This window comes from Electrophorus electricus, chromosome 10 (assembly GCF_013358815.1).
Source record: "Electrophorus electricus isolate fEleEle1 chromosome 10, fEleEle1.pri, whole genome shotgun sequence".
Lineage (NCBI taxonomy): Eukaryota > Metazoa > Chordata > Actinopteri > Gymnotiformes > Gymnotidae > Electrophorus > Electrophorus electricus.
The window spans coordinates 12,206,842-12,220,821 of NC_049544.1; the positions used below are offsets into that span (position 1 = coordinate 12,206,842).

The window sequence follows — 13,980 nt, forward strand, 5'->3', positions numbered from 1 at the left end:
TGTTAGAGCAGAACTGCAATAAAACACCCGTTTTTGTGGGGCGCTGTGAGGCAGCAGAAGGCAGGGCAGATGCCCTCGCTGGTCTGGGGGTGTCAAAGGAGGAGGAAGAGAAGGGGAAATGAGGAAATGCTCTTCTCCCCACAGGTGCAGAGTACGTCCTGGATGCCTCACCAACAGTACGTTATGCAACCTACTGTAAGTCCTCCCCATCTGCTATATTTGTTTGTGTGTGTGGTGATTTGGGGGGGGGGGGGGGGGGGGGGCTTGAAAGTTTGAGTGTGGGTGTGTATGTTTATATATGCATGCATGTGTACACGAGTGCGTGTGAGCGCCTGCGTGTGTGTGTGTGTGTGTGTGTGTGTGTGTGTGTGAGTGTACATATGTATGAGAACAGGTGAGAGAAATAAGAATGTGAACAGGTAAAAGTGAAGTAGTGCTTCTGAGAAGCCCAGGAAAGGCAAAGCTTGGCCTAAATCCTGCCCTCTAGTGGTTGCACCCATAAGTGCAAATACTGACAGATTTTTCACTTTGAGGGCAGTACTGCAAATGAAGACTTGCTTTGTCCCTGCCAAGAGTCTGGCCAGCTAGGTCTTCAGCTCTAGGAACCTGGATCAGAAACTCAGAGTGTTTGCCTGAGCCTTCTGTTTATATCACCTCATCACCCAGCACTGACTCGCTCTCTCTTTCCACCCCTCCCTCTCTCCTCCTCTCTCTTTCTCTTTCTCTCTCTCTTGGTTGCCTAGACAATAAGGGCACAGGAAGGACACCTGCCACCCGAGGCTTGGAAAATTCCTCACATATGCACACATACACACGTTTACGCACGCAAACAACTTCTCCTTAGTTTTCGTCCAGTATTTGAATGGGAGGGTAACACCAAGCACATGTGTGGAACTCTGTCCAGCTGAAAACCTGTGTTCCAGCGGGAGATAGGCCAGGGCCCAGACTCCTTCGTCCAGCTGGCCTCCAGCACAGCTTTTGTTTACCACATTAGCCATGACTTAAAACTGTTCAGTCAGCTGCTTGGGGTGTTCAAGACCTGTAAACTGCTGCTGGAATCAAACCCAACGCATTAGGCTCTGAGCTCTGGAGGGAGGGAGGGAGGGATGAAAAGAGAGCGACAGAGACATAGAGATTGAGAGACAGGCACAGAGAAAGACAAAAGAATGGATGTATGTCTGTCTGCCTCGCAGTCTAACTAGAGAAGGATATTTCTGGGAGTGACTTTGACTTGGCTGTTTTCAGGGCATGACGATGTGTTAATGTGTTTTGTAACAAAGTCTCTTGTCTGATTACTTGGCAACTCGTCAGATAAGACCTCAGCTGCTGGAGAGAGAGTAAAAAAAAGAAACTTCCCATGAAAGTCTTTTGGAGCCTGTCTGATGATCTCTGCGACGGTCTCATTTGAAAATCCTGGAAAGAAAACAGGGCAGAAAAAAAAGAATGTGTTCCTTTTTTCCTTTTCTTGTGTGGAGAGAAGGCGGGCAATTAAAGATGTCTGAGAAAGAAAGGCATTGTAACAGGAGAGCGGCTCTCCGTTTGGCACCTTGTTACTGTGGAGACACGTGACCATAGCGACTGGAGCAGGAGATGAGGATTTAAGCAGATCAGCAGACAATGGAGCCTCTCTATGTGCTTTCCTCTCTGGCTCCTGTTCCGTGTGCGTGTGTGTGCATGTATGTTATGCATGCATGTGAGTGAGTGTGTGTGTGTGTGTGTGTGTGTGTGTGTGTGTGTGTGTGTGTGCGTGTGCGTGCATGGGTTTGCATGAGTGTGCGTGCGCATACATGTGTGAGTGTGTGTGTGTGTGTGTGTGTGTGTGAGTGTGTGTATGTGGGGGTGGATGTGTGCCTGTTCTTTTGATGATTACCATCACTTGTGTTATAGCTCAATTACCGCGGCACCATGGCACATTTTTTTGCATGTATGTGTACACCACAGTGCTCAAATCAAATATTACTTGTGTACAGTCCATTTTTCTTTGTAGGATACAGACACATACCCTTGCACACACTTGTACTACCATATCTTGTCCTGGAGAAAAATCGTCCCCAAATCCCTCTTAGGAAATGAACATTAACGAATCACCAGCGTAGTGTATTACTGCAAAGCCGCTTAGAGCGGAACGACAATGCTGTGGGGAAGGAAAGAAATGAGACATTTGCCTAAGTTGCTGCCAGTCACAGTCATTTGCTGAGACAGAGGAACAAATGTTTGAATAAAAATTTTGTGCTCACCCCCCCACCCCACCCCCACCCCCCAGCCTATTCCCCAGAACACACTGTGTTTTTAGGGTTTGAAAAGGTGGATATACTTTGGCAATTTCTGTAGTTTGCGCGTTTGTGTGTGTGTTGACGTCTACATGTTTCTGAGTATTTTTAAATAATTCTTAATATTTGTTACTCAAATATATTGTAAAAAGACCTTGTCAGCCCTGTAGTCTGTGGACATAAGGGTGGAGTGCATGTGGAAGAATTATTTTTGTCACTGTAGCAGACATGTTTAAGATTGATATGAGACTTCCTTCGCTGAAGTCTGTTTTCTTCAGTACCGGTGCCTCGGAGGGACAAACAGAGACACTTCCCTTTCCTCTTGGCATTAGCCTCCCTTCCTGTGATGTCACGGGAGTCTCTTTCCAGCCTAGTTTATATATCCAGGCCTTGAACCCAAAACAACAAATCTTTTTGACATCTAGGAGTCAAAATCACAGGGTCAAGCCAAGGGAAACATATGAGGTTTCTGTTTGTGCAGACAAATTCAGGCACTTGTCTACGGGTGCAAGAAGGCGCCTTAAAAGAGAGAGAACGAGGCAGGCTCTCTTCTCAGCTGAAACACTCCATCAGTGTCGCTCAGGTTCCGCACTAGCCCTATGGGGAAATGTATTAATACACACACACACGCGCGCACACACACACACACACACACACGCTGCTCTTAATCATCTGCCTAAGTCTCCCTGATATGGCTGTTAAGAAATTTGGTGAATTATTCACAGCAGGGTAGCTTTTTTCCTCGTCTCATTATCGGAGTTTGTTGGGGTGGGGTGAGCTGTGAAGCTGAGGTCCCTGGTGACGTGCAGGAGAGGTGTGGCCTGCTCAGTTTACCTCTGTGCCCAGAAAAAAGGCGCATCTTTTCTAATGGCAAGTGTTTATTCTTTAAACACACTGAAGATTCTAGTGCACAGAAACACAGGCTGGAGACAATGCATAAGTGTGTGTATTTGGGTGTTGTGGACAGTGTCTACTAGCACTAATACTGAACGATAACAACTGGTTAGCATTAGGTAAATGAGATCCTGCAACCCGATTCCCACTAGGTTTGGTCACAGTCAGACAAATTTGAATAAAAATAACGTTTGTTCTGAATAATATTTCATAGCTGAGTAGACTCTAATAATGTGACATTTAATTGTTCATTATGATTCCAGGATGTTAACATTTTATTAGTCCACATGACTAATAAGAATCTACATGCACTGACTGTGACATTCTGCCCAGAAAACAGCCACATTTTAAATTCCTCAGTGTGTGGATCTGTAGTCAACATGAGCTAGCTCTGTGCCTTACTGTACCTTCACCCCATGAAAACTTCCCGTCTGCCCCGTCATAATGACATTAGTCCTGATAGCAGGAACTGCTCCGATTGGATTCGAGAATGGCCTGATGCAGCCACAGCCAGCAACAACAGATGTTATCCCAGGGCCCGGGGCAATGGCCATGCTGGCGCTCGTGGAAGTAAGGGGCCAGCCGGACACGGAAGCTGCAGATGACCTGGCAGTGCTGAAGTGTATGGCCAGAATCTGGCCTGCCAGGGTCCCAGACAGCCTATGAAAAGGAAGGACATTTATTCAGCTTTATTGAGACAAAACATTTAGCACTGTATAAAAACTAAAAAGGCACAATCGAACAGTCCTATTGCTGCATGCTTTAGGCTGTAGTCCCAACCAAGCATGATCAGACTCAGCACCCACTTTACAAAAGAACTATTTTTTGACAAACTACCTGACCGAGAGTCCCCTTGGAAATATTAATCGTAATCAGGGCTAGACATGAGCATGCATGAGTGTGTGTGTGTGTGTGTGTGTGTGTGTATGTGTGTGTGTGCATGAATACACATCCATCTGCTGAAAAAGTCACGCAATGGGGGCAGCTGAAGTCCAAGGTGAGCACTTATAAATTGCAGCCACTCACTCCGTTTTCTCCCCCACACATGTTAGCACTCACGCCACTGCGTGCCCCAAATGTAAACACACTGGCCTCGCATGTGTGCATATGTGTGTGTGAGCCACAGTGCTAAGCGAGCGATGGATCATCTCTGCAGAAGTATGCGTGACATGCATTTGGATCACATTATTTCATGTGTTGAAGTGGAACAACACACGTCTGGTTGCTGTAATAGGGCCCAGCTGCACTGATTTGAATCATTTGGTGTATGAGAGCAAGAGTAAGAAAGAAAGAAAGAAAGAAAGAAAGAAAGAAAGAAAGAAAGAAAGAGGGAGTGAGGGATTTGTGAATGTGGAAACCATGTATGCATTACATTAAAGGTTTGCAGACATGGAACTGAATGGGTACTAATTTCCTCCATTTGTTATGACCTGTGACAATCTGTGTGTGTGTGTGTGTGTGTGTGTGTGTGTGTGTGTGTGTGTGTGTGTGTGTGTGTGTGTATGTGTGTGTGGGTGTGTACGTGTGCATGTGCATGTGTGTATGTGCGTGTATGCGTGTGCCCACCCACAGGGTGCTGTGATCACGCCAGCCATGGACCACACCATCTCCATGCAGCCAGCAAACATGATGGGGCCCCTCACCCAGCAGATGAACCACCTGTCCCTAGGCACCAGTGGCACTGTGAGTGGCCCTCTCCCTCTCTGCTCTTATGTTCACGCTCACTCATTTGCATAACCCCTGAGTGGCCCTGATGGGAGCGCATCTTCTCCCTCTGCTTGCAGTACATGCCAGCGGCAGCGGCAGCGGCTCCTATGCAGGGAACCTACATTCCCCAGTACGCTGCAGTGCCTGCCTCAGCCATCTCAGTGGAGGTGAGTTGGACTCCGCCCACTGGCCCTCCCACTGTTCCTCCCGCTGCCACAACTGAGTCTAATGAGAACTATCTGGATTTGATGGCTGTAATTCCAATTATGGGGCTTTCACCATACCAGTACTGAATTAGCGGTAGTCTTAGTTTCCTAAAGCACCTGACACAGAGGCCCCTAGAAAATATTCATCGTAATCAGAGCAAGACAGAGCAAGATGTGCATGTCCTTGTAGAATTCAGCTGTCATGGGTTCAGTAATGACGTCCATGTAGTTATATCATTTGCCAAAATAAAAAGAGACAGGCATTTGTTTGAAAACTCCTTTCCGTTCATGAAATGAGGAGACCTTATGCTTGTTTAGAAATACCAGTGTTATACAGTCACTTCACATCAATACTAATGGCCTATTAATGAAGGAGGCTAGCTGTGTGAGGAGCCTCTATCCAGAATCAGCTGCTCATGTGAAAGCAGTGTAACTGATCAGCTTTACAGCTAGAAGCAGTAACTCATGAACAAATACACAACCCTGGACTTAACAGAATATTTTAAAATGCATATGAGGGAACTAATAAGTCATCAGTTTACATATCTTTCTAATATATTTCTGTCAAAAGTACCAAAATACAAGCATGCCTTTTCCGAACAAAAATCGGCTAATTTTTTTTTAGCTGATAACTGATAGAGGATGCAGCCTAAACTGTAAGATAGCAAAAGCGATCCAAGGGAGTCTTTATTTCTTAGCCCATCATTTGTGCTCAAAGGGAAAATTCCACATCATGTCCATTCTATCCTTCTGCATGTGCAATTCTCAGAGATGTCACATGATTATGACCTTCCTGGCAGGGTGTGGTGACTGAGGCATCCCCACAGAGCGTGGCGCCCTCTTCCCAGGACGGCAGTGTACAGCAGCCGCAACAGCCCCTGTGTGTGGACGGCACCAGCGATCACGCGGCCACCTACTCCTACCAGCCTGCTAAGTGAGACGCTCCCCCAACCTCACACCCCCCACCCCACACACACACACACACACACTAACACACAGCAGACAGAGACAGCACGGACAGCCATAAATATCCATCCGTCAACAATCTGTTGATAGTCCAGTGCTTTACTACTGTGTTATCCGTTACATTGTTATAGGAGACCCATACTGGCACATGTAGATATCCATGTCATTAACTGGGCTTTATGAAATTGCAGAGGGATTAACTTGTATACAGTTCCTTCTTGTGTATACCCTTCCCTTTAGTGATTGTAATCTCAGCATATATTTGACCTTTATTGCTGTAAATTGCGGTATATTGCTGTATATTCTATCGTCCAGTTTTTTTTATCAGACCAGTTTTGTCCTCACAATTTCTTGTTGAATCTCTCTCTTCCTGTCTGCTTCCTCGCTCCTGATCTTCCTGTGCCCTGTATGCTCAGATAACAAGAGAAGGGGAGAGCAGGAGGAGGGCTGTGTGGGGGCTGTGCTGCCTGGACACTGGGAACTGGGATGGGGACATGGAGGACACCAGGAAAGGCTGTGCAGAAAACGTTTGGCTTCACCTTCGCACAAGCACCAAACAAAAAAGAGAATTTATCAGACCCCTGAGCAGAACAAGAGGAACTTTAGACCCTACATCATGGTCAGAGAGGAGAGTGATATGCAGTCTTGGAGTTTAAGCTAAATGGCTATTGACAACTTTACAAGACTTTTCCTTCGTGAAGTGATGAATTTCAAACAAGTACAAAGTTTTCCAGTTCTTTTCTGAATGTGCAGGTGGGTTTTCAGCTGTGGTGAGTTTTCTATTAGATGAGGAAGCATGTTTGTGTGTGTGTGAGAGAGAGAAAGAGACAGCGAGAGAGAGAGAGAGAGAGAGAGAGGGTGAGAGAGAAAGAGAAAAAGAAGTCTTCCTCAGATTTGAAGCTACTTTTCATTTTTTTTATGAGTTATATTTTAGTTTTCTAGAGAATATCAATGTTTTATCATCTTTGTTGCCTTAATTTTGAGAAATGTCCAAGACTTTTCCCAGTTGAACATCTTATTGAGAAGAAAAGAACACTATAAGGATGGACAAAAGGCCTGAGACAGAAGGGATGCCTAGGATTCCACCTGTCTAGACAAGCCAAAACGGTCTTGTGAAGACAATTGGAATTAGCGGAGGCGATCCTGTGTTTAAAAGAAAGGACAGTCAAAATATAGTGGTGTGTTTAAAGAGATTTTTTTTTAGAAAAAAAAAAATGTTAAACCACTGCATCCTGGGAAATGCAGTTTATTGTGTAGTGCAGATAATTTTTAATGGCATTATTGTTTTTATCTGCAATATTTTTTATGAGCTTTAAGGTGTTTTCAGCCTGCTTTGCTTGTTTAATTGCGGAAAAAGAAGAAAAAAAAGATCAAAAACTAAAACCATAAAAAAAAAAAAAAATATTGGCAGTGCAAAAGTACGTAGATAGGAGCTTTGGAATTAAAATAAAGCAAATGTGTGCAAAAGCAATAGTAATAGGAAATTGTTGACAATTTCTTTAGTCTTTCTTAGCTGTGGATCAAATGCAGCCCATGGATGGCATATTTTAAACCAAAGACGAAGAAACCCCTTACAGACAGTGGAGTAAATCAATTTTTTTTCTATCTGATATTTTTTGGCCTTGTTGCTCTAGTCTCTGTGTCTCAGAAGTATTTGTTTGACCTTGATGATCAAATGGGTACTTAAAATGGGGATGGGGGCGGGGTTATAGGTTTAAACTTCCTTCCACTGCTGCAGCTTTTCTGTCAATCATTCAGACTTAGAAGAAGAGAGAGCATGTGTTGTATTGGGTGTAGTGCCTCCCCAGCAGATGGCATCAGAGAAACAGCAGAAGGAATTTTCTCTCTCTCAGCTGAGCACGCTGTACAGCACTGTTACAGCACCCCCCGGGTCACTGACTCAAGGTCTATTCAGTGTTACATATTCTGCATGGGTCCTCTGACAAACTTGTGTTAAGGAAATCTCATATCCCAGTGTTGCTAACATGTCATTCCTTTTGCCAAAGTAGGAATTCATCCAAGTCAAAGAAATTCCTCAAACTTGTGTGTATTTAAACTCTCTGCAGTTAGCTACCTCAATTTAAGGCAGTTCCACCAAGAGGAAACAGGAAGCTAATGAGGTTATGTATCACCTTCTGGTTGTGAACTACCTGAAAGGTTGTGAGTTGATGCTTTGGGACCAGTGGGAAAAGCTATGCTATGCTCATGTAACATGGTAGATGTTAAACGAATACTTAAATGCTCTACTTTATTCCACTATAAAATAACTTCATGTTCACATTGGTTGAAACCCTCCAACTGAGAAAGTTTGTTTGAGTGACATAACGAACTCACCTTGTGAAGGTGGCATATAAGGTTATCTGTCAATACTGGACAGGTTGGTCTCTCCCGTGCCTTCTTGCAAAAGGACAAAGAGCTAAAGCTCCAAACCAGAGAGAGACAAACTAAACTTAAATATAGTTTAGGCCATCCATCTCAGATCTCATCATTTTTGGCAAGCCAGTTCACAAGAAGGTGATGTAGAAAGTAAGAGTCAGTTTAGGAAAAATGACTTTCGTTTGAGAATAAAGAAAGAGTTTCGCTGCTGTTCTTAATCTGCCATGGCATAGATCATTAGTTTTTGGCCAGATGATTTGATAACACTAATTCATCATGGAGCTTAAATACACATGGTGACAGTCAGCTCTGGTGGTGTTCTTTATCCTACACATTCTCCATTTAGAGTTTCACAATCGATGTTATTTTGTAGGTTCTTCTAAAGTACCCTTTTTAGATCCCATAAATCTTCATTACAATAAGGAAACACTTTTTTTTTATTCTTGTTCCTTGTGAATTAAAAGGAAGCCATTTCAGTTTGCTGAATATTAAAATCCAGAGCCAGAGATTTTTACTAGACTCACTCAGTGCTTGATGTTCATCTGTGTGCGCGGTGTCCATGTTGTTTCTGGAACTTCATCTCTCGTCATCTCTTCACAGAGGGGACCTCTGGGTGCTAACCAATTTGTTCCACAGCATGCACTAGGTACCATCCTATACAAGTGAGTGATGATCAGTTAGCCACTAGGGGTCAGTGTAACAGCAATGCTGGTGATTTGTAGTGACAAGAGTCTTCTGTGTATTCCTTTTTTGATGTTGCTAAAGCAAACTGCTAGCTGCTGAATGAGAGATGATAGAATAGAATTAGAATTTTATTACTATGGATAAAACATTCTTGCAATGGCCTAATTATGCTATTTGGTGGTGGGGTGGGGGTAGAGGTGGGCTTGAGTAGAATGTGTGTTGTCTTCTGGAAGAAGAGTAATGAATTTCAGTTTGTCTCTGCCATGCGTTTTGACAAGGACGATGTGTAGGCTACATTGCAGCTAATCTGTCCAGTCAGTGTCAAGACTGAATAGCTCTGTTACAATATGGAGCGCAAGTTAGATACATTTTCATTTCCCTTGGCTAAAAAGAAAACACATATTTATATCTGTTCGTTCTACTACCTTTCTGGAGAGTTCATTTTATCTTGTAATTGCTGCTATCAAGCCTTCTTTATTGGAGGGCCACAGTAGCAGATGGGAATTGATTAAATGACTGCTGCTTTTTAAACAATCACGAGGACCACAGTCTTAGCAGTGGTGATTCACACGTACACCTTTCAGATCACATCCGTCCAGCGTAAAGCATCCAAATGCCCCCTGTCTTATAGAAAATATAGATGTGACAGATATTGAGTGAGATGCCCTAAGCTGTAGAACAGTTCTCATTCTACTTGGTTTGCTGCAGTCTACATTAGGTAAGCCATGCTCTTCCCTTCCTAATGGGGTTTTCACACTGTAAAATCCAACAGTAAGCCAACTTAAAATAATAATATATAAGTAAAATAATTTTTCACTTGTTTGAAAACTACAAATTCATTTCTACTAAATTTAAATTTAAATGATGCCCAAGAAAATTACAGACTGTTCTGGAACTGTTTTGAATTCTTCATATAATGTGAACAGGTAAATAGACTCCAAATGTATATTTGACACCTGACTTACTTATGTGACAGACGGTTTTCTAACACTTCAGGACAGTTTCCCAGGTAAGGATTAAGCCTGTTCTTGGTCAAAAGTGTAGTGCCAATGCTAATTCATTATTTATAGCCTAGGTTTGGTTTTGTCCATGTCAGGGAATCTGGCAACTTGCATTATTTGAGTAAGCTTATTGCTGGGTTTTACAATGAACACTGAAACACTTCCTTCTTTTCTAACACGACCCATTATTTTATTAGCCATTGACATCAAGTCTTCAGCTCTAATTGGGTGTCCGAGATAATCATCAATTTAGAATGTTCATTGACCTATCAAGACCTCTGGTTTTAGCAAGGGGAGGGTCATGTAGCGTCAGTATGGAAAATAATTTACTATGTTCTACCAAATTCAGCCAAAACAGCAAAACCTCTATAAGAAATTAACTTATTGACAGAGGAAATAGAAGACTATTTATGGAATTCTTTTTATTTGTAGAAGAGTTGTGGAGAGACTTCTCGAGCAGTTCTCAGATGCAGTTCTTTGTTTTGCTGCACACTCATGCCTCCCATGTGTTCGAGTCGTGATCCTGAGAGTTTCTGTAAATCAGTGGATGTTGAGTTAACATTTCTGTTTATTATTTTTCTTTCAATGAAGCTTTCAATAAAAAAAGTTAAAATCTCACTTTCACAATGCCGTGTTTACTGTTTTGTTAATGACACTTAATGACTCAAAGTTTAATCTAGTTTATTTGTTTGTTTGTTTGTTTTTTTGGGGGGGGGGGGTGTGAAAATGAATGCACAGATATAGATTCCAGGACAATAGCTGCAGGTCATCATCTTGGATTAATATATACAGAATGCCTGTACTAATAAAACTGCAGTGAAATAGTGGCAACATATGCATGGATTTCCATTGGTGAAGAGGACCATAGATGTATAAACTGTACATGTTTGCATGTATAGCATATGCATAGACATACAGACTACATAACATGCTGAAGGAAAAGCTACAGAATGGACTTGCTATACAGGAATAATATCTGATAAAATGTGTACAGATTACTATAGTACACTTGACAGAGAGAGCAAGCGAGTGAACCCTGATGGGAGGAATGAGAGGTCAGTGAGCCCTGGCCTGTTCTACAGTGACCAGTGACTCTCCTCGCATTGTCTCCTCCCACTCTTCCAAGGGTGATCGATAGAGAGATTGTTCTTCCACACAAGTGGCTAATTCAGGCTCACTGGTGACCTTTAACCTTTCCTCCTTCATTTCAGACCCCACGGCCCTCTCCACCCTTCGCATACAATGCTCATCTTCACATGTGACATTTAGAGAGGCAAAGCAGGCAGACGACTTCTCCTGCAAACAGTGGGGAGTTTGTTCTTCCTTCCAGAAGATCAATGATTTGAACTCTGACAGCCTATATGTTCCCATCTTTGGTTTATTTGCAGAAGTCTTAAGGCCTTGGACATACACACATTACTTGCCAATCAGCTAACCTCCCAGGTTACTACATGCAGGACCATGTAGATCTTCTGTTTAAATAAGGTCTGTTTGCAGCGTTCCAGACAACACTGCATTTTGGTGTGTGTTATGTCTGTGTAGAATACATTCATACATGTGGATCTTACGTCCCCCATAAATCACACACCAGCTCAGCTTCCTGTATCAGATGACTGCCGATTATAGCTGTCATTAACCGCACACTTTCTAGTAGCATGTCTCCCTTTCACAATACTCACTTGTTCTTTTCCAATTACCATGATCTTGTTTGTCCATTTCTGTTTTCTAATGACACTCTACTTATGTTAATCATTATTATTAGAGTGCTTATCCATCTATATTTACTACATTTAGCTGACCATTTTATCCAAAAAGGGACTTACAATTATGAACTAATACAACTTGAGGATTAAGGGTCTTGCTCAGCAGCCCGACAGCACTATCTTGGCAGCAGTGGGGCTTGAACGAACAACCTCCAGATTATTAGTCAAATACCTTAACCATTGAGCTACCTCTATCTATCTATCAGTCTAGCTAGTCCACCCCTTTAAAACATATAAAACATAAAATGTTGGGGGCGTAAAACCTCTTTACCTTGAGCACTTTACCTTGATGTGTGCCAAGATTTGGTTTAGTAACCACATACCTTTCATATTACATCCATTGTTGTTATTAAATACCTCATAGTAGTTCATGAATAATACGCCTTAAGATGAAAAGCTGATTAATAAAGCTGGAGCTTAGGAGGTTAAACCATAAATTCACAATGTCGCAGTGATAAGATTTAAAGATATTGCAGTCAGCATGGAACTTCTCTGATTTTTAAGAGCGCTCAAAAAAAAAAAAACCTGAACTGATGTATCCAAACGTTTGCACCGGCCAACAGGCATCTCTGAGAAGACACATTTGTACCATTGATTAAATTCCCTTTCTACAGCCTTTATAGTGTAAGAACCAGCAGGCCAAAACTTGGTGGCCGAGCTTTTCTAAGCAAAAGGCTCAGCCTACTCGAGCTGTGGAGGGTTGGGAGGAGCAGGCTGGGGAAGGCCTGCGTGGAGAGGCAGCCAGCGCCAGAGGGAGATGCTGGCAGAAGGCCAGCTGGCCGAGCTGTTTCTACGGTTACCTGCGGACCGGCAGACTTGGGAGAAACTCTGGACCCTGGAGGGAGGTTTCTATGGTAACCTGCTGAATTGCGGACTTATCCTGATGTAGCGAGCCCTTGCGTTGCCTCTGTGTCCTGGCATGCGGCAGATGATGGAAAAGCACAGAGGAAAACAGCCTCAGAGGTTAAGATGGCTCTGTTCATTTCCAATATGTCTCATGCCAGCACAACTCTGCTGTTTGCGAGTCTATTTGGGCTTGGAGGGTCCTGGTTGCTCAGAGGTAAAGTCAGCTGAGAGAACAATGACCGGGCAAATGGCCTGTACCTGCTGGGCATGGTGAGCTAATCAGCAGAGGGCTGCTATAATAGGATGCAGGACAGCTCCAGTATTTACTGTTGCATGTTGCAATGTTGGATTTACGATAACGTGCAAAACATGCATTGAAAGCATTACATCATGACCTGTTTTACTCAGTCCTTAGTTATTTATTAGACATACATGCACTAAAAGGTTAAAATTAAAATGATAACTAACATCTTGCCGATCGTTATAAATCAGCTTTTTAAAATAAACATTAAATACATTTTGTTTAATAATTGTGAGGACCATATGTTCTACTTTTCCTGTGAACTCTAAATACATATATAATAGTCAACATAAATGTTTGAATAAATTATATGTCCAGTATGAAAACTGCTCAAAAACACAGAAGTTATTATTTAAGTCAACCTACAACCTACAGAGCCTCACTGGAGTATAAGTGAAGTCAGTGTAAGAGCATTTGAATGCTTGCTGTCTTTCCCTGTGAGGAAGGCTGAGGTGCAGGAGTGAACTGGACCTCCCATTAATCAGACCCAGCTCTGCCTTCTTTAGCCACGCACTGCCAAAACCTCTTGGCTGAACACTGGGTCCTACCCTGAGCACAGGTAGGAGCCAGGCCGCTCCTCTTCCAGGGGGCTGAGATTATCACTTAAGGGTCATTAAGGTTTCTCACTGTCTCATCAAACACACCAACCTCTGCCAATCACTGACATCCCCTCTCCCTCTCTCTCTCTCCCTCTCCCTCTCTCTCCCTCTCTCTCTCTCCCTCTCCCTCTCCCTCTCTCTCTCTCTCTCTCTCTCCCTCTCTCCCTCTCTCTCTCTCTCTCTCTCTCTCTCTCTCTCTCTCTCTCTCTCTCTCTCTGTGTTCCTTTTTCCCGCTGTTTCCTCTTTCTTCCACTATGATATTTCCCTGGAGTGGGAATGTGGGACTTTATGCAGACGTTCATATTTTTTCTCTCGCCCCTGTTTCCATAGTCTCTCTCCAGATATGGGCAGCCTAACAGCAGCTCAG

The 13,980-nt window shown here is 43.1% G+C and overlaps 1 protein-coding gene across 2 annotated transcripts in view; it reads left to right on the plus strand.

Annotated features, from left to right (window-relative positions):
* The window catches only part of rbms3 (RNA binding motif, single stranded interacting protein), a 92,977-nt gene extending 82,255 nt beyond the window's left edge, over positions 1–10,722 (plus strand). Inside the window, exons 10-14 of one of the 2 annotated variants that reach the window (XM_035530472.1) lie at positions 145–195; positions 4,737–4,847; positions 4,949–5,038; positions 5,878–6,011; positions 6,460–10,722. In XM_035530472.1, coding sequence (XP_035386365.1) covers positions 145–195; positions 4,737–4,847; positions 4,949–5,038; positions 5,878–6,011; positions 6,460–6,463 — 390 coding nt within the window. In that variant the 3' untranslated portion in view covers positions 6,464–10,722. Of the gene's footprint in view, positions 1–144; positions 196–4,736; positions 4,848–4,948; positions 5,039–5,877; positions 6,016–6,459 lie in introns of those variants that run through there. The other variant, XM_035530473.1, reaches the window with a different exon arrangement.
* The last annotated feature ends 3,258 nt before the right edge of the window (positions 10,723–13,980 follow it).